This window comes from Nematolebias whitei, chromosome 2 (assembly GCF_014905685.2).
Source record: "Nematolebias whitei isolate Nwh7 chromosome 2, NemWhi1, whole genome shotgun sequence".
In the NCBI taxonomy this organism is placed as follows: domain Eukaryota; kingdom Metazoa; phylum Chordata; class Actinopteri; order Cyprinodontiformes; family Rivulidae; genus Nematolebias; species Nematolebias whitei.
In genome coordinates, this window is record NC_056499.1 from 36,705,110 (window position 1) to 36,730,789 (window position 25,680).

At 39.5% G+C, this 25,680-nt stretch overlaps 1 protein-coding gene across 1 annotated transcript in view; it reads left to right on the forward strand.

Moving 5' to 3' along the window:
- uacab (uveal autoantigen with coiled-coil domains and ankyrin repeats b) overlaps window positions 1–25,680 on the forward strand; it is a 56,516-nt gene that overhangs the window by 9,302 nt on the left and 21,534 nt on the right. The window contains exon 2 of the mRNA XM_037691437.1: window positions 24,952–25,082. Within this exon, the coding sequence (XP_037547365.1) occupies window positions 24,952–25,082 (131 nt within the window). The remainder of the gene's footprint in view (window positions 1–24,951; window positions 25,083–25,680) is intronic.

Below are 25,680 nucleotides of genomic sequence, written 5' to 3' on the forward strand. Positions count from 1 at the left end.
ATGGTGCTAACAGTACTATGGTGCTAACGGTACCATGGTGCTAACGGGACCATGGTGCTAACGGTACCATGGTGCTAACGGTACTATGGTGCTAATGGTACTATGGTGCTAACAGGACCATGGTGCTAACAGGACCATGCTAGGATAACCTCACTGCCAACAGAACCACTTTGCTGCTGTAGATGTACAGTGTTTCTTTTTCATTTTTGGCGCCTTGATTTTGTATTTTTGTTGCATGCTTTGGTATTTGTTGTTTGTTTTTGGCAAGTCGAGATGAGACCGTTCTTCTGCATTTCATTGCATTGTTAGTCTTGTGTTGATTCTGCATATGACAAATAAACCTAAGCTAACCTAGTTGCAGTTTACCAAATAAAACTGAAAGGTTCACAGGGCACTGGATTACATGGAACACTTTGCTCTGTCTCATGTAATGAAACTGGTTTTTACCACATCCAGAACAAAGAACATGATCATTATCCATTTGTTAACCTGCAGAAGACTGCAGTACATTACATTTTGCAACTTCTTAGGACAGTTCTGGAAGTAAAGAGTTGTAGAGAAAGAAGGTTACAGAATATGTCTGTGTATGGAGCAAGAGACTAGTAGGCTGAACAGGAAGTTTTCCATGGCCACACCCCATCAGCATTTTTTTTTGTGTGTGTGTGTGTTAATGATCAATGACGTGTTTGAGTTTTTGTGGTGAGAGAAATAAGTGGAAATTTATTTTATCTGGTTTCATGATAAACACAGATTAAATAACGAGACGAATTCTAACGGAATTACCGGTATTTCTAATCTCAGTTACGTGATGTCTTCACAGTTTGTAGGTGTTTCTCTGTTGCATAGAGATGGCTGCGTGTTTCTGCTCACACTGGTCTCAAAACGCTGTTTTATCTTTGCATAAAATTTGATTCATTTCAGTTTTATCAGCGAAGATTTTTGTGTTTCATGTCAGTGATGACTGAAAAAATAAATCAGAATATTCTGGAAGCAGACTTTTAAAAAACACACACAAAAAAACAATTCAAATAGTGTCAAATAAAACAAGTTGTCATGCTTTTCCATAACTGATCTTCAGATTTTAAATTTAAAATCATTATGTAAGTATATAAATTTTACATTTCTTTCTACGTAAATCACCCAAACTGAGCTCTGTAGCATGCTGTTACCTTTGCTCAGAAAATATTTCTAAAAGCTTTTTGTACTCCAAGCCAACTGCAATCAGTCATACTGTTAAAGCCTTTCTGTACACACCCAGATATTTTTGTGTTATTTTTTATTGAAGGAGTTTGACCAGGTGCCAATCTGAAAATCAGCTCATTCCAACCATATGGAGATAATACTGTCCCAATGGCTACACAAAGTCAACAAACAGAAACTATTTGGAATGGTCAAGGTGCAACATACATTATGCAAATTGTTTCTTTTCATGTCTGTACTGATGCTTGTGCAGATGAGCACACACATGTGTGTAGGCTGTTTTGTCACAAGTGTGTATAAGAATTTAAAGAAACATTTCATTAAAAAAATGTATGAGATACAATTCCCAGCCAATTCAAATAAATAGTACTTCCATCAGATTTGCCTTTTTAGTTAATGTTGATTATTTTATTCATTATACATTCAGCACTCTTAGTCCTTTGAATGTTTGTCATTCTGGGGAAACCCAGAGTTGTTCTATGAAAGCTAGAAAACAACAACGCGATGTTTAGCGATAGAAGGACATGCAAAAAAATCAGTCTACATGGCAAAGTTTGTCCTCGATACTGAACACAATCTTTGTATTTTTTGCCTTTTTTGAGCCATAATAAGTAGCTTTATCAAGCATACCTTTGTGGTAGTGTACCTTGAAACTACAGTCTTGTTGCGTTACCTGCCAAATTTTTCTAAAGCAAAGTTGTCATTCAAGATGGCACTTACTAAACTCTCTTTAGCCTGTTATTGAGAAGCTTCCCTTAGGCAAAGACTCTTTGTAATGAAAGAAATAGATCTAGGATTAAGCAATCATTCCTGCATTTGCTGCTTTGCCAGTATAGCCAGTCTTGTTAATGAACATAAACGTTCAAAGCAAGCTGTGAAACTCAGCATTAATGACAGTGGTTTTGGTTATTAAATCTGTTTTATCGATTTATCTTTCTGGCACTCAGTGGTCTTAAGAGGAGTTTACCAGTATTGTTTCACAGTTTGTGCCTCTACATTATACTGTATGTGTAAGGTCATTTTCATCACCTTGAATTTTTGAAGATTAAGCTAAATAAAAAAAGTAAGTTCACCTTTGTTTGCACATTTCCTTGTTTTCTTTTGTCCCGGCTCACACCCTTTTCAAACCCTCCCTGCTTTCGAAGCGGTGTTATTTTACAAAACATTGTGCAGGTCTGGTAGTTGTTGATGACTGCATAGTGCAGGAGGACGGAGGAATCGGATACAGATGCAGGAATTTATTGTGGGAAGCTGAATCAACTCTTATTTCAAACTTGTTTTTAACAAAAGGATGGGTGGGGTTTCTTTGGAAACGAGGGATCTCTTCAGGCAGTGAACACCATCTGCTTTACTTCAGTTCTCGCTAGTGTTTTGTGACAAAATGGTACAACTTATCTGAGAATCTGCTGAAAGGTGATTTTTGAAAAAATGTTTTTTCCAAATGCTGACAAAAGCTTTGTGTCTTTAACAAGTGCTTTAGAAATTTGTAACAAATAATTGTATTTTTTCATTAACTACTTCTGTTTGCAAGATTAAACTTTCCATATGGGATTTATAATAGTGGGGGAGTGTGATGACGCAGAGGTTAGAGAAAGTTGGCCCATGATCTGAAGGTCGCCTGCTTGACTCCCTGGATTGACAACATCAAAATGTGGGTGGGAAAGGTGAAGCCTCCACCCTTATTTGCTCCACTCTGGGCCCTTGAGCAAGGCACTTAGCCCCCACCATTTGTTCCCCCGGGCACCCTAGATGGCATCTGTCCACACAGAAGGTTGTGGTAGCTTAGTGGTCTGTGGTTGTGCCAGGAAGGACATCTGGCGTAAAAATAATTGCCAAGTCTTCGTGCAACTTAGTTTGCTGTGACCACGCCTTGAGGAAGGGAGCAGATTTATAATAGTGAGGGGCATTTTTGGAGACATTGTTTGGTTATCGCCATAAGACGATGGTGGAGTAATAATGTTTATTTCAAGTTCCAAGGTTTATTGTCATTTCACCACATGTGGTACATGAGATTGAATGAAATTGTGTAGTATGTACACCGGGTCCCATTTATATCCAACAATAGCAAAAATATAAAGTGTCAAAAGAAAAAGTATATACGGTTCTAAGATATGTGCTAAACAAACGCCAAACGGTACGCTAAAAGATTTAAGTCATACGCTAAACACTAATAATGCAAAACAATACGGTGTAACAGCAGCCCAAATATGAGTACGTGTGAACAGATGGGTACGAAGGAATACAGCAGCATGAAATAATCAGCATCATGATAATCAGCAGCACATATCACCAATTAATGTGGCATTACAGTGATTCCCCCCCCCCCCCCACCACCACCACCACCACCAACAACTCAGATTATCCTGGTTAGGGATTCATGAGTCTAACAGCCTCAGGGTAGAAGTTGTTCCTCAGTCTAGTGCAGGGGTCTGCAACCTTTACAATTAAAGAGCCATTTTTACACCTTTGTTCACTACATTAAACATGTCTGGAGCCGCAACAACCGGCTACAACTGTGCTTAGATGGCCCGTGAGTCACTTTAGTTTTGTGGCCAGGGTGACATTATAAAGCAATAAATACCTAATCATTCTTAACATTTATTAAAGAAAAAGACCAGATTCTTGTAAAAAAGGGGGGAAATTTCAGTTTTGTTTTGTTTTTTTTACCTTTTTTTAATTAAAAATTCTATAAACTGCAGACAGTTCTTCTTAAAAGGATATAAACTAAAGCATCAAGTTAAAGTGTGTTTTAATCCTTGTACTCACTCCAGTTTTCACATATTTGTAAAAGAAACGACAGGAAAACTTTTTGATCTAATCCTATTTTTGTTATTTGTATAACCAATAAAATTTTGTCAGTTTTAGTCAAAGTTTGAAAAAGCCCCTGCAGAGGGACCAAAGAGCCGCATGTGGCTCCAGAGCCACAGGTTGCAGACCCCTGGTCTAGTGGTTCTACACTTAATGCTCCTCAACCTCCTGCCTGAGGGAAGCGGGGCAACAAGTATGTGTGCTGGGTGAGTGGGGTCCTTCATGATGCAGGTGGCCGCCCTCTTCCTGCATCTAGAGGTGTAAATGTCTGTGATTGTGGGGAGGATGACTCTCAGCAGTCTTCTGTGCAGCCTTCACCACTCTCTGCAGAGCCTTCCTTTCTGCAGCTGTGCAGCCTCCATGCCACACTTGATGCTGGAGCACAGGATGCTCTCCACTGAACACCTGCAGAAGGAGGTGAGGACTGAGCTTCCCAAACCAGCTCATCTCAGCCGCCTGAGGAAGTAGAGTCTCTGATGAGCTTTCTTGATCAGGCTGGTGGTGGTGTTGCTCCAGCTGAGGTTGTCATTCATGTGTACACCCAAGTACTTGTAGCTGGAGACCACTTCCACCGCAGATCCTCCTATGTTCGTGTGTGTGTGTGGGGGGGGGGGGGGGGGGGGGGGGGGTAGATGTGTTTGCTCCTTCTGAAATCCACGGCCATCTCCTTCGTCTTCACATTGATGTGAAGATTGTTCTTCCGGCACCAGCTCTCCAGGTGTTCCACCTTCTGCCTGTAGCTGGACTCATCATTGTTTGTGATGCATGCATGTGTGCATGTGTGTGCTTCACACATGCACTTGTTTGACACAGGTGTTTTGTCTGTTAGTAAAATATTTAATGAACCACTGGACAGTAAGACTTATTGAGATTTTAGGAACTAATCAATGAATGTTACTCTACAACAGATTAACTTTTTAAAGTAATCTCAGGTTTGGGCTCAGGTTAATCTGAGTCACTCGTTAAAGTGAGGGGATGTGGGGTTATGTTTAAGTTTTTAAAATCGGCTATTTACATTTGCTACAAATCTTATCTGTGTGTGTGCACATGTGAGGTGTGTGAGGTTTTTTTTTAAGGCAGAGAAGGCCCAGCTGTGATGGGCCAACTGTAAGATGTTGAATGTTAATTAAACAAATATTCTTGTTTTAATTATATTACAGCTGTCTGTGGCAGTTTCCTGGAGTTCTCTTCTGTGAGTTCGCTGTGCATCACCGTGCGCCCAGGGTGGAGAAGTTTTATGGGTTTAAATCCCTATTTTATTTTATTTTATTTTTTTCAATTGGTGCAAACAGCAGCTTGTCAGTTTGAGTTGGTAATGGGCAAACTTGTAGAGGTTTATTAATTTTTTACATGCCATGACCTTTATGTGTTTATGTTATGGAGGCAGATGGTGCCATTGGCGGGGTGGAGATTCCCCCCTTGGATAATGCTAGGGGAGTCTGTCTTGGACTCGCCTTGACTGCAGTCTGCCGGAGGACTCATTAGATCCAAGTCATTTAAGACATCGGATGTGTGAGTCCTGATTCAGTGCAAGGATTAGGATTATAATCCTGAATGAGTCAATAACCGACCAGCTCTAGCCCCCATAATCATCCGTCCATCCGTCCGTCCGTCCGTCCATCTCCGCTTGTTCTGAAGTCGGGTTGTAGGGACAGCAGCTTAAGCAGGGAGGTCCAGACATCTTTTTCCTCAGTTTCCTCTTCCAACTTTTTTGGGTGAATTCCAATTTGTTCCCAGGCCAACTCAGGGTCTTTCCCAGGTTCTCCTCCCAATCGGACATGCCCTAAGCACCTCCCTAGGAAGGTGCCCAGGAAGCATCCTTTTGAGATGCACGAACCACCTCAACTGGCTCCTCTCAATGAGGAGCAGTGGTTCTACTCCGTCTCTCCCCGATAACTGAACTTCTAACCTTATCTCTAAGGGAGAGTCCAGCTACCCTGCAGAGGAAATTCATTTCAACCACCTGTATCCACGATCTCATTCTTTCGGTCACTACCCAGAGTTCGTGACCACAGGTGAGGGTAGGAATGTAGACCGACTGGTAAACAGAGAGTTTCGCCTTACAGCTCAGCTCCCTCTTCACCACAACAAACCGGTACAGAGTCCACAGTACTAGCCACCACAGCTAAATGAAGTTCCAAAAACAAAAATGGCCACCGCTCAGTTAGTTTAATAGATATTAATAATTAATAGATATTAAACTATCTGCATTTTGATGTGGTAGTAAGAGTTAATTAATCATAACAGACACTGTGAGGGTGACAACGTGTGATATTGCGTGAGAATGCACACAATGTATCAAGGTTTCAAGGACCAAAGCAGGTTCATCTCAGTCCCATCATAAGATGACCTAAGTTTCAGACTAAGCCACAAACAGTGGCAGGTGATACGCATCCATTCAAAGAATGCTAGACCTATGATTTTGGAGGAAAACATTTTAATTTTGTTTGTTTCCTGAACTGTTATTCTGATGTTGCTGTTAGACCTTATTTTGGACTCATTCAAAGATTAAAAAAAATATATTTAATTGACTTTTTATTGTATTTTTTGTACTAAATGATAATTATATTTACCAGAATTGTCAGATTAAAGCTTTTCTAAAGAAAGAAACTTTAAATATGTAACAATCAGCTCTAAAATCAATTCAAGTGACAAATGGATTATTAAAAAGCATAAACAAAAAACATATCTAACAATGGCCCTGCTACTAAAAGAAAGTCACAATTATCCAAATATTTTCTCCTATATATAGATTTATGAATATTTTGAGATGTGTTGATTAATTTGACAAGAATCTAGTTGTAACTTTTTGGAAGAGTAAATAAATAATCAACCCAAACTGCAGTCGTGTTTTAGTGTCATATTTAGTTTGGTCTGACTCTTCCTGCTGTCTCGTGCTGAGGCTTTTAGAGCGTGTGGTTCTTCAGAGACTTGTGTAATGGGTTGTTGCTGTTCTAACCCCAGACATGTCCATGGCTCGCCTTTAGTTGTTCTTGGACGTCCTCTTGGAGCTGAGCAGCAGAGCAGGGAAGGATTTGTCACGTATTTTCACAAATGGATGAGGTTGTTTTGTCTCCGTCTGTTGAAGAAACACTATTTTATTAAAAAGGTATTCTTTAATCCGTAATGCTCCCTGAAAATAAGGTCTATTGGTTTAATTATAATAAATATTTATGTCTATGTGGGACCTCAAATGCTGCAGTCTCCTAACCCCATAATGAATCTTTCTCAAGCTGCTTTTAAACTATAAAACCCTGAACCATTTCTTGTAGACACTTTACTGTGTTTAGAAAGCCATTTGTAAACATCTAACAGGCATTTCTGCCTATGGGGGTTGGGTTTGGTAAAATCCTCTTTCCTCCCCCTCCCTCCTTTTCAATGTATGTTTGTTCTTCAGGACTGAGTTGGCCTAGATTGATTGTTTCATTTGAGTTAATCTGTAAAGTCTGCTCAAATCTCCCGGAAAAAAAAAAAAAAAAATCCGCTGGTTGTTTGTAACTGTCAGAGCTTGTCCATGCATTCACACATAAATGCATTTTACAGCAGCCAGCTTTCTCATTTGGAAACATTTCCTCTTTGTTTTGGTGCTGTGTAATTTTCAAAAGGAAATTTATCAGTGGGATTGGACTCCGTCTCAGAATATAATCAATTTATTTTGCAATGTGGGGTCAGCAAAGCCACGAGTGGCTACAAAATGATGGCCAGGGCTGCATGATTCTTGATCAAAATAACATGTCACCTGTGTTTTTGTTTGGTTTTTTGACACTGCCACTTACAGCAAAGCATTTTAGCTGTAAACAGCAGCCTGTTCTTATAAAACAGTTTACTTCAGGGGGTCAGACATTCAACCTATCTTGGCTCTAGAAGACGAACCGTAAAGGAGGATCAACACAAGCATGTATTAGGCTGAATGTTGTGCTGGCTGTGCAGCGATGTATGATTTTTGGGATTAACGTCTGGCTCCACGGGTGCAGCCATGAGGTCATCTCAGCATTGCTGTCCGTCTGTGTTCTCATGCTGTTTCTGCAGTGGTCTAAATGTTGTTTAGACCCAAGTCTGTGTCTCGAGGGATTATAAAGTTCTCATTGTGAAAAAAGTTACAGCGGGTGCAGTGCTTGAGAAACACTGTTCATATGTAATATGAACTGTTTGCTATAAGGAGATTACCAATGCTGGGGGAGGGGTGGCGTGGGAGAGGAGGCTGATTTTATTGACTGACTCTGGGTGGGCTTCAGCTGACATCAGCTGTTAGATGCACACACACACAACTTGCACAGAGCCAGTCATGCTGAGCATCAGGAGCACAAAGATTTTGATGATGAGGAACAAACTGTTTTTGTCTCATGAAGCTGAGCTCTTCCTTTGTTTTATACGCTTCCTTCTCTCTGGAAACCAGTCAAGAGTTTCTACCTTTAACAGTCTGAAACTGGTAGTACAACTCTGCAAAGAGGCTTTATGTTCCCACTTTCTTTTTTTGTTTAGCGGTTTAACAACACAGAAGCAAAGTTTGCTATGCCGTTGGCCTCGGATGATTATAAACAGTTGTTTTATTTTATTATTTTTTGTTCAAACCACACTGAAAACCTCTGATTTGCAGCATTTTTAAAGATTACTTGACTTTCTGTTGTTTCTCACCTTAGTGGATTTAACTTTAATATTTCACTCTGCAACCTAAACATACAGAGTTAAAATAACCTGTAACGCCCATGAGAGGGTGGGCGATACCAGAAATGTTCTGCGCAGATCAGGGTGTTTTTCAGCACAAAGCTTTACTTGTTGTAGCATGTTGGTGCCACTTGAGGGCAATCTAAAATATTGTGGAGAAGTTTGGGGTTTGACTCAAGGACAGCAGGAGGGTTAAGGCGTGGGCTACACTTGATTGTGTTGTTACTGTTATTTTTTTATTTCACTGTGTTTTCATCCAGTTTTGAGGGCATAAAAATGCTAATAAAATATGTCAAATTGTTCAGATGCTTCATTATCTGCCCTTATAATATAAACTATATTGACAGAAAGTTTTGAAAACTAAACACTTTTTTGTTTTAATTCTATATTAAGTAGTTATTCCTACATCATAAATCAGAAAAGGATTAAAAAAAACTAATATAATCAAAAATTTAGGTGTTACAACCGGCAAGGCTTGTTAATTGGCACAATTAGGGTTTGCATAATCACACGCATGCAATTTAGGACAGCAGTCGTAACATTACCATACCATACCATTCCATACCATACCATACCATACCATTCCATACCATACCATACCATACCATACCATACCATACCATTCCATACCATACCATACCATTCCATACCATACCATACCATACCATTCCATACCATTCCATACCTTTCCATACCTTTCCATACCTTTCCATACCATACCATTCCATACCATACCATATCATACCATTCCATACCATTCCATACCATACCATACCATTCCATACCATACCATACCATTCCACACCATACCATACCATACCATTCCATACCATACCATTCCATACCATTCCATACCATACCATTCCATACCATTCCATACCATACCATACCATACCATACCGTACCAGTTTATTTCTAAAGCACTTAAAATACAGGAAGCAGCCGTCCGAATTGCTGTACAAAATTAAAACCAAACCAAAAAAAGAGTAAAACAATAAAAACACCTAAATATATATTAAAAAAATAATCAGAACATCATAAGTAAAAGAATACGCCATTAAGACACAGATGCTAACTCACTCTAGGTTAAAAGCCAATGGAAAAAAAAAGTGTTTTTAAATTAGTTTTAAAAACAGAAAGTGATGTGACATTAAGTAAAGAGGTCCTTTTAAAATTATTTAGGTCTAAATAGAACAGTTCTTAGTTCTTACTAAAGGTGTTGTAATAAATGTGGAAACATTAGATTTTTTTAGAACCACTTTTTTCCCCTCTCTAAAGTTAATGGTAAAGAGTAGGTGTGTTTGTCCAAAAGACTTCTCAAGTCCAGACCTGTACCAGAAACATTCACACCTGATCTTTATCCTCCACCATGGAATTCCATTGTTTTTGTATTCTGTACCCAAAATATTTTAGAATTAATTTTTAGTCTTTGTTTTTGGTTACTCATCAGAGATCCTTATTTACCATTGACCACATTTCATGTATTTGTGAGTTATACTGTATACCTGATAGTATATGAGTTTTGTAACTTGTGACTTTATGGTTGCCAGACAGTACATTGGAGTAGTGTTGTTTTTTTATTTTCTTTTACAAAGCAAAGTCTTTCTGACCACAGTTGCATTCCTCTGTCCCTCAGCAGGTCATGACTTGTACAGGCAGACCGTAGAAACATGAACACCAACATTTGTGCCAAGTACTAGCATGCCCAAATAGTTGCTGGTGTTACCAAATACAGACGAAACTGTTATTCGTACCCTTATATAGGTGAGTTCACAAAGTCAGCAATCTTTTCACAACCCTTCCTTCAGCTGGAGAACTTGAAATTTAACATGCAGAAACATGGATGGCAGACATACCAGTTTTTCTTCTGCCCTGCACACAGGCCTTAAAAATGTGTGTTTTATATACCGGTGTGTATATGTTGTGTTTCCTCTACCATTATACAAGCAGGGTGCCCCGCCCTGCCTACAGAACTGACCCCCCCCCCCCCCCCCAAATATGTATAACCTTGGTTTATTTATTATTATTATTATTTATTATTATTATTATTATTATTGTTATTATTATTATTATTATGTGTTTAGGTATTGTTGCCCACAGCTCTGTCTACTTGTTTCATACTTTGTGTAACGAAAACCAAGAAGAACTGTTTTTTTAACCTCAGTTAAACGTTTTAATATCTTTATAACAGCATAGCATGCACAAAACAAGAAAAAAAAAAACATATTGACATTTTGAAAAAGATTAAAGAAATTGCGACACGTTTTTGGATTTGGCTGTTTTGATGCCTTCAGTTGAGTTTCAATATCTAAATCTGTCTAAATTTAGAAAATAATCTTGCTAGAGTTTCTGCCATGTATTGTAATATATCAAGGTCAAGGTGTCTTTATTGTCATTCACATGTGGTACATGTGGTGGAACGAAACTATGTACACAGGGTCCCAGTTACATCCCACAAAAATACACATTGTAAAGAAAAACAGTAGTAGATCTAAGAAATGAACTAAGAAATGCGCTAAAGTAAAATACACTAAGCACTAATAGTACAAAACAATGCGCCAAACAACAGCAGCACGAACATGAGTCTGTGTGAGCAGATGAGGACGAATGAACACAGCAGCATGAGATCAGCATATATTTGTGCAAATAGAATAAAGAAGACATCATGAAAATATATAGTTCAGATCAAAACATGCAGTTTTCACAGAAATTAATTAAATTGTAGATGCATGTTTTAGTAAGCAATTCATTACACTATAGTCTGAGCAAAATGGCCTTACAGGCAGCTTGCCTTTTAGTTTTTCACATTTCTGTCAATTAGGGGTGCACCGATTTCAATTTTCAGGCCGATCACCGATCACCGATTTTTTGAAAGTCTGAACTGCCGATTCCGATTTTGGCCGATACCGATTTTTTTTTTATAAGCAACAGTGTCGGGTGTTACAAGATCACAATGCACCTTCAATTTACCAATCTTATTTTATTGTAAAACATACCCTTGAAAAATACCCTAGAAACAATACAAACTTGTTGTTTTAATTTGTCATGAGGTAGTATTCTGAAATATAAATGAAGTTTACACAATTTTTGTTAAAACTATAAAATTAACCAAAAAAAAAAAAGTTCAGTTCCTTCAACTCTTTCACTTGTTACATTTTTTAAAAAAAACTTAAAAAGATAATGCAACAAGTGTAACATTTTCAAGTCAGTCGGTAATAAGAAATAACACTGGCACAGGTAAGTTAGTTCTCACAGACTTATTCCAGTCACTTTCATTAGTGGCAGGTTTTTCTTGATGAACAAAAGCATTTCTGCTTTGTCACCAGACAGGCGACTTCTTTTCTCATCTACTACATGTCCAGCCAAGCTAAACAGGCGCTCGCTTTCAACGCTTGTGCATGGGGCAGAGAGATAGGTTCGGGCAAGTAGAGCAAGATGAGGGAAACGATTTTCATTGATCTTCCAGTAGACCAATGGGTCCTGGCTCCTTTCGACAGGAACCTCAGATAGGTAGTTCTGTACCTGCATAGCTGAAGGGCTGGCCAGCTGTTGCTCCTGTTCAATGTTCTCCTTCAAGATTTCGTCGTGAGCTGCAAACAGTAGACTACGCCTTTTGGCTGCAGGTTCATCGATATCAGGAGGTCCCACTTCAGAGGATGTTCCTGCAGCAGGTGTGCATCTGGTCTCCCCCTCTGCAAGTTTGGTCAAAAGGAGCAGTTTCACGTCATCTTTCACCTCTGCTGAGAAGTAGCGATTCTTGTACCTTGTTTTGCATAAACAAAGAAAGATGGGTCAATCATTGTGTTTTGTATACATTAACAGTTTTTATGACTTGCATGTAAATAAAGAAATGCATTTCAATCAAGAAATTTTTAATTTAATTTAAATGTTTGTTGAAATATAGTAGTAGGCTAAAAGTAATTATGGCTAAAATAGAATGTTAATAGTTACTTGCCTTGGATCCAGAACAGTGGCCAAGCTGTACAGGGGCTCATGCTCAATGTTGCTGAATCTTCTCACAACAGCCTCCAGCAACGTAGCTTTGGCTGTACCCACGCCACGGTCTGTGCTCGCTTGCCTCTCTTCTCTCTTCTTTACAGTTTAAGAGTACTTGATGACGTTCGAACTGTTCGTAAATCCACTGTGCAGTAAAACTTAACATGGACATTAAACTTACATCAGAAGTCCAGATGTCTGTTGTAAAGCTGAGTGTATTTGTATTAGCTTTTAGCAGGCTGCGGGTGTCTCTCGAAACTTGGCTGAACAACTCCGGTAATGCAACATCAGAAAAATATTTCCGACTCGGCATATTATATCGTGGGCTCACGTGCTGCATCAAGCTTCTAAAACCTTTGTCCTCAACGACTGAAAATGGCTGGTCGTCTAATGCCATGAACTCCATCACTTTCCTCGTGGTAGCTTTGCTCTTTTCGTTGCTCATAAAAGCTAACAGCGACCCACCGACTGCCTCTTTGTTAGCGCTAGCTTTAGCATTAGCCTTAGCATGGTTGCTCGCTTCAAACATTGCATACTTGGCGGCGTGGTGATTTCTTAAATGGCGAACGAGGTTTGTTGTATTAAAGGTTTTGGTGGTGGCTCCACCACTACTTACTTCGGCTTTACACGAATTGCAAATTGCGATCTTTGGCTCATTTTCTTTTACAGCGTAGAACTTCCAAAACGACGACATGGCTGCTCCGAGTGACCTGTGTGTGAGCTCTCACAGTGGAGCAAAAGGGGACAGCAGCTGATTTTCAGAACTTTCCGGAGGCAGCTACGATCGGTGGATAAAATCGGCTTCTCATTTAAAGATCGGCCGATCGCCGATCTCCCCAAATTAAGGAAATCGGGGCCGATCGATCGGCCGGCCGATTTATCGGTGCACCCCTACTGTCAATAGATACTTCACTGGAGAGCAGGAATGGGCAAAGTTCACAGGGTTTTAGCAGTTGGAAAATGTATTTCTTGTCCTGGAAGTAAAGGAAAATGGTTCAGAAAAGTTTTGCCCTGTGGATCGTAATTCATCTAAAAAAGTGTGACCAGCAGCTGGATTGACAGGCCTCCATTTAGGGTCTGAGTGGCAACACATGTCAGCACGTCTACAGAGAATCAGCAGGAAACTGGTTGTTACGTCACAGCCATGCTGGTTTTATTGTTTTAGTAGTACCGTGCTTTACTGAGGTATCGTAAAATAAACCCGTTATCTGTTTGTATCTATTGTTCAGGGCAGACTCTAGACAATGTGTTTTATTTTACTGTACTTTTCTGTTCATCCTAGACGCGTTTTTCTCAGCTTGGTGCTTTTCAATAAACTCAATGGTTATAGTTTGAATTACAACAAAGAGAACAATATAATTTGCATAATTTCATTTTGGTTATGAATTTACCATAAAACCTTGTATTTGCACTGAAATGTGTAACCACTTTAGTGCTTGCAGTTCATTTGGACTTTAAATAAATAATTATTTTCTTATGTTTTTGCAAAATACTTTGACAGTTGAATGATAAAATATGGAAAGGAATGTCTATTGCCCTCCTTGTTGGTTTCATTTAGACTTGGGTAAACTAGACTTGTTGTTCTTTAGTTCACCACCAGAGGTCGTGTCTGTCTTTTCCGAGTCCAGGAAACTGATCCACCATGATGCAAAGTGTAGTAAACCAAAAAATGACAGTTTTCTCAGATACCTGGTCTGGAACATCCTTGAGTACTTGACCTGATCTAAAACATCTTTCTAAAATATCAACTCGTGTTTCTAAATGACAGACTGACTGTTACCCTTCTTTATCCTGTCACTTTCACACATTTCCACTCCACGCTGTTTTTTCACATACACCCAGCCTTTCCCTCCTCCACCCTTTCTGCCTTTGTCCCGAGGGGTTTTCAGTTACACACAACATGCCCAGACAGTTGCACACAGTTCGCAGGTCTTTGGTCATAGATCACAGGGTTGTGTGTAATGGGGTGGGGTCTGAAACGGCAAACAGTACTCTCAGAAACCCCCTGCTGATTGTGAAAAGCTGAAGAGAACTGTTCGTATTTATCAGCAAAATGTTTTCCAAGAACTCGATTATAAACATATTCATCCCATGTTCAGCTGTTTTTAATGCATGCATTGTGTTTGCCTGCACTTGCATTTTAAATGTGTTTTTTGCTTTCTCTTGTTTGGTAACAGTTTGGTTTCACATACTTTCAGAGGTAATCACTGAGATTTCTGAGGCTCAGTTTGAGACATCTGAGCTTGCTCTTAAGGTTCCCAGTGATAGTGATGCTGCTAGAGTATTAGCAATAAACTGCCTTGGTGGTATATTGCACCAGTAAATCAAAACGTCACTGAGGTATTCACACAGCATGCAGCTCTTCGTAATGTCACCAGCAGGTATCTCTGGGGGATAAACGATAAAAATAGAAACGCATGACTTGTGACTATGTTTTTTTTAAAGGAGAAGCAAATATTTTTTAGTGTTGTTTTATATTTCAGAAGTTAGAGCTTCTTTAAGTATTATTTCAGTGGATTTATTTGTGTATTATCAATGATGATAACTTAAATAGTTAAAATATTGTTGTTTTATGAAAATGTTTATATAGCTAAACTCTTTACCAAAGAGCCGTCTTAGAAAAAATAGTTTTTATTTTGTATGAAAACGTTTGATGTTAAAATCTCCATGATAAGTTTTTGTTTTTTAATCAAGATACATCTTCATTTTTTAACAAAATCCAACGTTATCACGTTTGCCAAAGTGCTCGAAGTACAGGAACAAGCGGTACCCTGATGTCTCCTGTCGGTGAGGTTTTTGAGTAGTGAATGTTTCCAGTTTTCAAGATGAGTGTTTTTCTGTACTGGAACTGAACAGGAAATTTAAGTAAACCTTAACGATATTTGTTCCTAACAATATATGTGGTGCTAGGTATTCAAGTGGGTATGAGTTAAGCCCCCACTATACTGCCGTATACATCCATACGCAGAGGTACGCACGTACGTACGCAGAGGTACGTGCGTACCCCCCAGCGTACCCTCCGTGCAAAGCTCATATTTTTACGACCGCATACACGTATGCGATGTCGCACAATAAATTGCCCAGCGACGGACTGTTCTGTATGCAACACCAATTTATTAAATTCCCCTTCTTCATCTCTGATCTGGCCTTTTCTTTTGTTTTTTTGCTAAGAGGCAGTGATCTCTTCCTCCTCCGTTGATGCCATGACTTAAATGGTGAGAAATGGAGGAATTTGTCACAAGCGAATTAAACTCAGGTCCATTGTGGCTGCGGGAGGGTCTGGAGATTTCCTGGTGGGCTGGTCTGAAGTGTGGGCTGTAGAGCCAGCGCTCTCTGTTTTTTTATTTATTTTAGATCTTTTTATTAACAACATATAAACACAGAACACCGCTGAGGCTGCCAGTGCTCACTTTTTTTTCCTTTTTTTCCGATCTGTCAATCAATCCAGTAGGCGTGTCAGCAAATGACCAATCGGCGACCTCAATTTGTCCCGAAGGTAAACGCCCCTTGTCTGTGAAGCTGCTCAGCAGCTGCTCGGGGTGTACGCTGGAGTATGAAGTCTGAACCCTCTGCGTACAGTACACGCATACGTACGCGTGAACGGACGTACGCAGCAGTATACTGGAGCCTTTACACTGTGTATAGAAGAGCTGTGATTTTTATTTTTAAATTTTTTTTATTTTTTTTATTTTTTTTTTTAGCCTTTATTTATCCAGGTAGTCTCATTGAGCCACGAGAACTCATTTTCAAGAGAGACCTGTTTAGGGAGCACATGGTGTTGAAATGTTTTTTCTTCCAAGGCAGCGCAGAGAGACTAATTCTGGTGAGTGGAAGGAGGCAATTTTTATCCACCACCAGGTGCAATGGCAGAACCAGGAATGGCCAATAGCAGCCTTGGCCACCATTGATTAATCTCCGACCACCCCATGGACCACCCCAGTCATTTGAGGAAACTATACTTTTAAATAACATAAAAAAAAACTAGAAAGCATAGTTTCCTCAAATGAAAGGGGTGGTTGGTTTAAATATATCTTTAAAAAAAATCCATCTTGGGTTTTAACTTGGCAACCCAATTTTCTAAAGTACAGTAAGCTTTATTATGCCTAGATGTGGCCACACACCAAAATGGAAGTCTGTACCTCACTTATTCAAGTTATGGCACACCCTCTGCACAAACAGATGGAAGAGGAGTTGTTGTTTTTTCCCTCCTCTTTGCTCTGCAACATGAAACACTTACTTACATTCATGGTTCTCAACTAATATTCATGGTTTCTCTAACGGTACACATAACAAATGTGGATATAAACAATTTGCAAGTCAAATAATAATAATACATTTGCTTCTCCAAAGTCTTTACAAGATCTGATGGCACCAAGGGGTGAAAAACGGTGAGAAAGTTTAATTGACGTTATCTCAAATTTGAAGTAATTTGTTGTGGGGCAGAGAAAGAGCCAGAACAAAATTGTACCTTTCAACCAAGGCCAGATTCAGGAGTCTGGACAGTTTGCTAGATATAAGTATAGGCTTGTATCACTTATTATTGTGTGTGTGTGCGTGCGTGTGTGCATGTGTGTGTAAAATGGTGGTTTTAGGAGAGGTTAGTATTTTCTGAGGTCTTGTAAATGTTTGAGAACCACTGATCTACATGATAGTTTGTATTAATAGCTAGTCATGCAATTTAAAATAAAATATTTTAAGCTCTTTCATCCAAAGTGCTGTTAGTTGATCACTTTTACAATAAATACAATCAATAATGTTTTCCCAAAAGAGGCTGAAACCAGATTGATGTGTGCATTTCATGTGTCCAGTAGGGTTGGGCATTGTTTGAATGTGGACGATTCCATTTTCAATTCATATTACTTGTTCCTATTCTGGTTCCTAACAATTCTCGACTCCAATTATTTTTAGAGGCAGGGTCAAAAAAGTCTACATGGTTTAAATGAGCTAGCTTACCAGAATTCTTTCTGGATGAAATAGTCTGGATTTCTATGATTTTTAATTCTATGAACATTTTACTTTTTATGAACTTTACCATGGATTTCTTACAGGACTATTTTCAACCAGAATATAAATATCAAACCTTTGAATCTGAATATAAATGTTATGGATTTTCTTTTCACTGGGTACACTTTCACAAGAAAGCTTTATGTTTGAAAATCTCATGAAAATAAATTTCCACACGTCCAGTGTGTGATGCTGCAGCCAGGTACTACGTTACTGAACTTCCACTGATGGGCTAACCTTGTGCAGAATATCAAACAAAATAAAAAGTGAACAACTTGTACGATCCCGTCCAGATTAGCAGCAGATACAGTATAAAATCAGAAACTGTTCTTGTTGAGGAAAATGATCCTATCTGCCTTCTCAGACAGTGTCTGCGAGCGTTCTGGACAGACAGCGTTTCCTGCAGTGAACACATGTTTGCTGGGTGTAGAAGAAGCTTGAATGCATAAATATGAGAAAGCAAGATCGTCAAATTGTAAGTCTTGTGTTGGTTCCACCACCAGCAGCAGGGTCCTCAGACAGAACGGCTGGTGGAATTTCCTGGTACATCTGCAGCCCCCTCTCCACTTGTTCCTTCATGGACATGGAGCTGTGACATTACGTTCTGTGCCTCTTCCTCAGCAAAAAGCTCCTCCAGTGGAGACTTTCCGAGACTTTCTGGACAGATTGCAGGGAGGTGACTGCTAAACAAACAACATATTCATCAGTATTATCACTAAAAAGGGAAAACATCCATTTGAAGGCATGATCATTACCAGTATTAAGACTGTTAACCTATATCATTTCAGCTATCACATACTTATACTGTGCTCTCCTCCCCATCCTCACCTCCCTCGTTCTCAGGCCTTTCCTCAAATGGTGACCCCATCATCTCCACAGCCTCCCTCTGTTGTCTAGAAAGAACATTACCAGCATTTAGAGCTTAGATTATAATAGCTGAAAAGGACAGTTGTGCATGAATGACATTTCACCTGCTCAATCAGCTTTCTCTAGATCTGCTCCCAGACACTGTCATCCATCTTCTGTTTAAAGTGCAGATCCAATGCAGTCTCCACTTGGAGAAAGTTCCTGATCCCATCATGTTGCTGCTGTTGTTTGGCGTATTACTATTGTTGCACTATTAAGTGTTTGGCGTATTCTTAGTTTAACATATTTCTTAGTTCATATCTTAGATCTTATTACAGTTTTTCTTTTACAATTTATACTTTTGTTGGATGTAACTGGGACCCTGTGTACACAATTTTGTTCCACCACATGCATCAAAATAAACAACCTTGACTTTGACCTTGTTTTTTCAGAGGCGAGCCCAAGTATATCTAGTCGATACCTCTCAACCTCACACACGAGCTCAGGCTGCTTCCCCACCAGAGAGGGGACGTTGCATGTCTCAAGAGCCAGGTTTGGTAAACCCGGGTCAGAACACCAAGGCCCCTGCCTTCAACTACAACCCATGGAACTTTGCACCTTACTCACATGGCCCCTTCTGCAGGTGGTGAACCCAAAAGATGGCAAACTCATGTTGCTCATTTGGGAAGAGGCTGACCAGGCCCTATGGATGGAGACCCCATCACCAAGCGCTCACCGATGAGCCCCTCCTCCAGGCCTGGCTTCAGGGTTTGGTCCTGATAACCTACGTACAAGCAAGGGACATCAAGCTCCTTGTTGTTTTCTGTCCATACAGTCATAATGTGTTATGTGATGTCATCATTGTATGTTTCCATACAATAGCAAAATTGGCTCTCTGCATTTAACCCATCCACCACCAGGTGGAGCAGTGGGCAGCTGTAGAAAGCGCCCGGGGAGCAACAGGGGATAATGTGTCCTGCTCAGAGACACCACGAGATGTGCAATGACCAGGGATCGAACCCGGGACCTTCGGGTCCTGAGTCAGCTGCCCTGCTCCTACACCATCTCAACCCCAATATAATATTTCATGATATATGACAGTGATGTCATGTTATATACATTAATTTTGACATGGCTGAGGTTGTTGATCCATTACTTTCTTTGAATGTTGCTGAAGTTGAGAAAAATATCCAATTTTGAAGGAGAAATTCAGATACTTTTCTTTCTAATCAATTAAGTGTTTGGGCACAATTAAAAGTACATGTAATAGTTAGTTTTTTTTTTTTCAATCAAAATATATTTGCAAGAGTAAATTTTAACTAGGGATGCACGATATTGGATTTTTAGCCGATATCCGATACGCCAATATGTTAAAACTTATTTGGCCGATAACTGATGCCGATATTTTATATACGTTCCTTTGTCAGAACATAACCCTCTTATTAAGGCTTATTTGCTACAAAAAATGTGCAACAGCTGTAAAAGCTGGCAACATATTCAGTAACAGCCATATGATATGCATAGCACTTTAACTTATATTAAATGAAAACTGTTGAATGTTATTTATTAGCATTAGCCACCTGCGATGCTGTCTCACTTGTGGAGGTTTGTTCCAGGTTCCTAGCTGCAGTGTGGGATCCTCTGCACTCTTGTGCATGAAGGACAGACTTTTTAAGTTCAAAGTTTTTGTCTATCCATTGTGCTGTAACACTAATCATGCTAACGGGACTAACACAACGTCCAGATGTCTGTGGTAAAACTCACCCAACAAGTCGTGCTGTCAGCTATTAGCTTCTCAATGACGTCAGAAATGACGGCTTGTAACTCGGATAAAGTTACATCGGAAAAATATTTCAGACTGCGGACGATGTAGCGAGGCTCAACTTAGTCCATAAATCTTCAGAATCCAACATCCTCACCAACGAAAAATAAAACTTCCACACCGCCGACATTTTGAATTTTCCTCTCCACTGTGAGATCAGGTAGGTGCACGTGACGTCATCGCGTTGTGCTGCCGCTGCAGGAAAAAACAGCGTCTTTTATATCGGTTAATTTTTTTTATTGAATTGGCCGATGTCCGATATTAAACTTTTTAACGCTAATATCGGCCGATACCATGTCGATTATATTGTGCATCCCTAATTTTAACAGAAGGGTAGTCTGCACAAGAAGTGTAAAATGGGTATTGCCATAATGGCCAAACTGAAAATGATAAAGGATACTTTATATAAAAAGCTTTCTTTATACAGCTATTGTACATGTGTGTACTGTAATGTGCTTGGATAATTTAGAGTTCAATTGGGTCTAAAACAAAAATTTAGAACATCTCTGTATTGAAGTCTTATTAGTTTTAAATTAATTTTTAGATCAGTTGTATGCCAAAAATAACCTTTACTCTTTAGTAACATCGATATGAATCACCTTTGCGTCTCATGTGAATTAAATTACCTGTTTTTTTTTTTACCATAATTTCTTTTTGTATCTTATTTTTGACTTGACTTCCTAATACAGCATGTAGCTCATGAATGTCAAAGGTTTAAATTTTATAACTTAATGTCTTTTCACAGATGCCTCCTCTGATCGCCATCATCCCAGTAGTCATAATTTGAAACCATGTCTGCTGGAGTTTGCTGAACACAACTATCACCTAACATACTGGCGTGTAGCTTTATGTTCTGGTTTTGGCTTTGGTCTGTTGTTATGACAAGTTGGATATTTTTTGCTGGTGATTTCATCGGGGAGAATATTAGGTACCATTAGCGTAGCTAGGAGCTGAAAGAAGGTGATGGGAAAAGAGTACAGCCTGTAAAGTGAGGACAAATCTGATGTGAAGCTGACAAGATGCTCTAAGTGAAGCATTAACAGGCACAGAGACAAATCAGTGCAGACAGGTAGCAGCCGGATCTACTTTGTTCAGTGTTGGGTGATGTTGCATCCCTGAGGTCTCTGTGTTAAAATAGAAACTGTAGGTAATGTTGTTGTTTCTCTTGAATACAAAGACTGGATATTGTTGGTTTCAGAGACTCAATATATACGTGTTATTACATAATTTCACAAATCTGAAATTTTTTTTTATTTAGAATGTTTGTAAGGAAATTTACTGTACAAAAATATCATCCGTTTCATTAGAGTACCAAGACTCAAGGACTACCGGTAAATTGAAAATAATGTTCAGATTTACTATTTAATACATTACTGAGTATTGAGCATACATCATCAAGATGAGGAATGACCGATACCATAGCTACAGGGCTACAAAAAACAAAACAAACAAAAAAAACGTATTATGACCTTGAGTACTATCTGACAAGGCTGTGAGTAATGGGAAACTAGTTGGCAATTCAAAGTGTTAGAAAACCATCAATTCTATTTGCTATCACACTGAACTTGGTGTTTTGTGAATACGTGACCAGCGAGCTGTGCAACCACAATTTACCCTACCAATTTTTGAAAATGACCTATTTTTGTGTGCACGGCTTGCAAAACCGGATTCAATGTTTTGCCTAATGTTTTATTGTCCACTTCCACCCACATCATATCTGCCTCGGCCCACTTTGTGCCCACCTTAGCAGGTACCCCTATGTCATGATATAATCTTCTGGGTACTATTTTAAGATGAACATAAGCAGATTTGGACTATTAAAAAATAATGATCCTTGACATGGCTTTTATTCTTGAACATTTGGGACTATAATTTATGGAAACTAACTTAAGATAGGTGGGTTTGAGATCCAACAATTCTGTGACTTTAGAGAAAATTTGCCACACAATATTTTTTCTACATTCAAAACTGAAGTGCCAAAGCTGTAAGCTTCAACAGATTACACGTGTGATTACGCGTATCAATCTGTGATACAGACTGGTGTGATTACACACCAATAAAAAGTCTGTTGCAGACCTCATGTGAAGGAGGAATTAGAAAATTGAGAATGATTGTCTCTTAATGAGTCAGATTTGTTCAGACGAGATATTACAGTGTTTGTACACTGGTGTACATGTAGACCAACCTAATACCAGATATTTGTATTGAAGTTTTATTCTATATTTCTTCTAGGCCAAGTAAGAAAATGGTCAGTTCCACTGACCACAGTCTCATACACCTTGTGTTTCTGACAACTATATAACTTCAGTCAGTAACCATCCACATATACTGTCAAATTACAACGCATTCACAATAAATGTCACCTTTTCACATGGACTTTTTTTTAAAGGTAGCATTTTGAGTATGTTAGAATGAAGAAGCTTTTCTTTTGAGTACTTCTGCTTGCAAACAGCTCTATTATTAACTAGTACATGAACAGATTCCCAAGCAAATCCATGTGAGATATTTACGTGACCAACGTATGTGATGGCTAAATGCCATTTTGGCGTCTTTGTCTCTATGCAAGGGTGAGCAGCTTTCGTAAGTTGACACCTACTTCTTTAAATGACATGTCATGTGAAAGAGGTCTTTTTGCATGTTTGTGAATATCACTGTTGCTCTGTAAACGCCAGTCTGGCAGCAGGCCGTAACCAGAGCCCACAAGGAGCCGATGCTGTGTGTAAATTAAACTAGCTCTCCATACCTTCTCCTTTCTTGGTTTGCTGTCTCTGTGCATATTTGCCTCATAATAAAAAGTGAAAGTTCTGCTGAAGCTTCAGGCATTTAAAGGTTTAATGGCTGCTCTCTGACTTGGCTACTGCACAGCAAGGGTCTGGGAGCTTTGGAGCCACACCACCCTCTGTAGACAGATGGGTTAGCAATAGGTTATGGATCTGTAGAGTCCTTTGAGAGTCTGTGCTAACAACACTTCAAATAATCCCCCCTGACATTAATATTTTCACTTAGAGGTGAGCAGAGAGCATGGTGGGGGGGCAATGTAAGCTAGGTTTTTTTGGCTGGCCTTGTTTTATGCTGGCAGTGCTGAAAGACACTAAAGCCATTACTCATTGGACTGGCATGTCCAGAATGTATTCTTAGCCCCCGTCTTCCTATCAGTCACTGCAGAAAGGTTGGAGGGTCAAAAAATAAAGAGGTAACCAGTCTGCAGGGCTGTCTGCACTGCTGCTGTTTACCAGGGAAGGGGTGATATTTTAAACCGGCGAGAGCTTACATATTTACCCCACTGAGCTCGACTGACCTTGCCATTTGGTGGTGCAAAGAGGCTGGAGATCACTAACAGCAGAGAGGAGAGACACGAGAGGAAATCTTTAGTTATCTCTTCATAAGCTACTGCAGCTTTTTTTAAGACAGAAAGTGCACCAGAAATCGAGCAGAAGAGACTCAAACACACAGACTAAATTAGCAGGTTTTAGCCCAAGGGAAGAGCTCCTGTTGGAGGTGAGAGGAGCCAGACTGAGCTGACTTTTCCACCAGAGGAGGAGTTGCAGTTGCCGGCCAGGGCAGGTCCCGGTGCTGGCGGGGCTGGCCCTACTGCTTCTCCACCTCCATTCCGTTCTCCTCTTTTCCTCCTCCTCTCCTTAAACCATCAACCAAACTGCTGTGCAGTGATGGAAATGCAAGTACAGCTCATGAGCGACAAGAGAATGCCAATACAAACCTGACAAGTATATTTTTCTGCCGCCAGCGAGGGAGACTTGTGGTTGAGCCTTCAGGATAAGGACCTCCACTGCGGCTTTGACTTCCACCCACTTCTCAGCATTTTTTTGTTGCACTCACTGGTTGAGTGCACTGAGAAGCTAAAGTTTTTTTTTTATATTTCCTTTTTGATTTTCTTCATTTTTGTCTTTGTAAACCGGAACAGTGGCAACGTTTTCAGTAGCACGGTGCAAGGACCAGCTCCACTCACCCAAGATGAGCCGCTGGCTGAAATGCACCTCCATGCACTTTGTATGTATCGACTTTGTATCTCTGAGTTTGTGATTTTGTTGACAGTGAAAAGTATAAAATGATGTGATTAGATCAGTTTCAGTATAAATGTAGCTCGTGATTCTCAGTTAAGCTTGTGTGTGTTAGCCCTTGCTGTATTGTAAGCACTGCTCTCACGTTTTGCAGAGGAGTACTCTGTTCCCATGTTTTGTTGTCCCTCGTGTGTTTGGGGGGGGGGGGGGGGAAGTTAAGGGGACCGTAGTACAACACATTCTTGACATCTTCTTAAACTTGAATTCTGATCCTATATGGATGTAGAAAATATAACAAGTATTAAATAAAACAAACATCACTGCCATTTTGTTGTTTCTTGTCAAAGAGTCTTTCTGACTTACATGTTGGTGATATGGTTAAGAAAAAGTGCAAACCAAATGATCACTACTCTTTACCTGTGGAGACCTAAGGCAGTTTCCATATATGGGAGCAGGTATTCTTACATGCCGAATCAGGTCTCGGTGGGTTTAACTCGATACGCACTCGTGTCATTATTCCTTTAATCGGTTGGTTTGGGGAAAACTGTTTATCAATCTGATTGTCTGATAGTTTTTTTTTTTCATTGTCAGAACACGGACTGGAACAAGTATGATGACCGGCTGATGAAGGCAGTGGAGCGTCGAGAAGCGGACAAAGTTGCTGCTGTTCTCAACAAGAAAGGCATCATTCCCACCAAGCTTGACGTCGAAGGACGTTCTGCGTGAGTAAACAAAAACACACTTCTATATGCAGAGATATGGAGTAAAAGAGGAGTTGGTTGATTTATCTTTTCACTTCGTTTTATCAATGTCAAGTTTCTCTACTTAAATATATATATAAATATACATTTATATAAATTAACATAACCTCATTCAGCTCCCCTTTGAATGACAGACATTGCAGAATCATGTTTTAATGTCTCCATTTTTGTCTAATAAATTCCCCTTTCCTGTCCAACGGACTTGAGGTCAATGTGGGAGTTGGTAGAAAGAATATTTGTGGCCACTGAAAGCATAACCACACTGGTCAGGGCTTGTTTATGTAGTCCCAGCAGGGAATGATTCCCTTCACATTCAGATGAGATCCTCCTTGAGGTTCCCAACAAAAGTAATCCATTATTTTTGGTAAGACCATTTTCAGATCAGAATCAGCTGACTTCTCAGTGAACCATGTTTTGTATGGTTGAAGCTTTCAAAGGGAACTTGATGTTTTTAAGGTTTGTTTTTATGTTTCTAACATCTGGATTTAATATTGCATGTGTGTCATACAGAGCTTGACTTGTGGTTATGGGTCAGCATTGAACAACAATGAATGAGCTG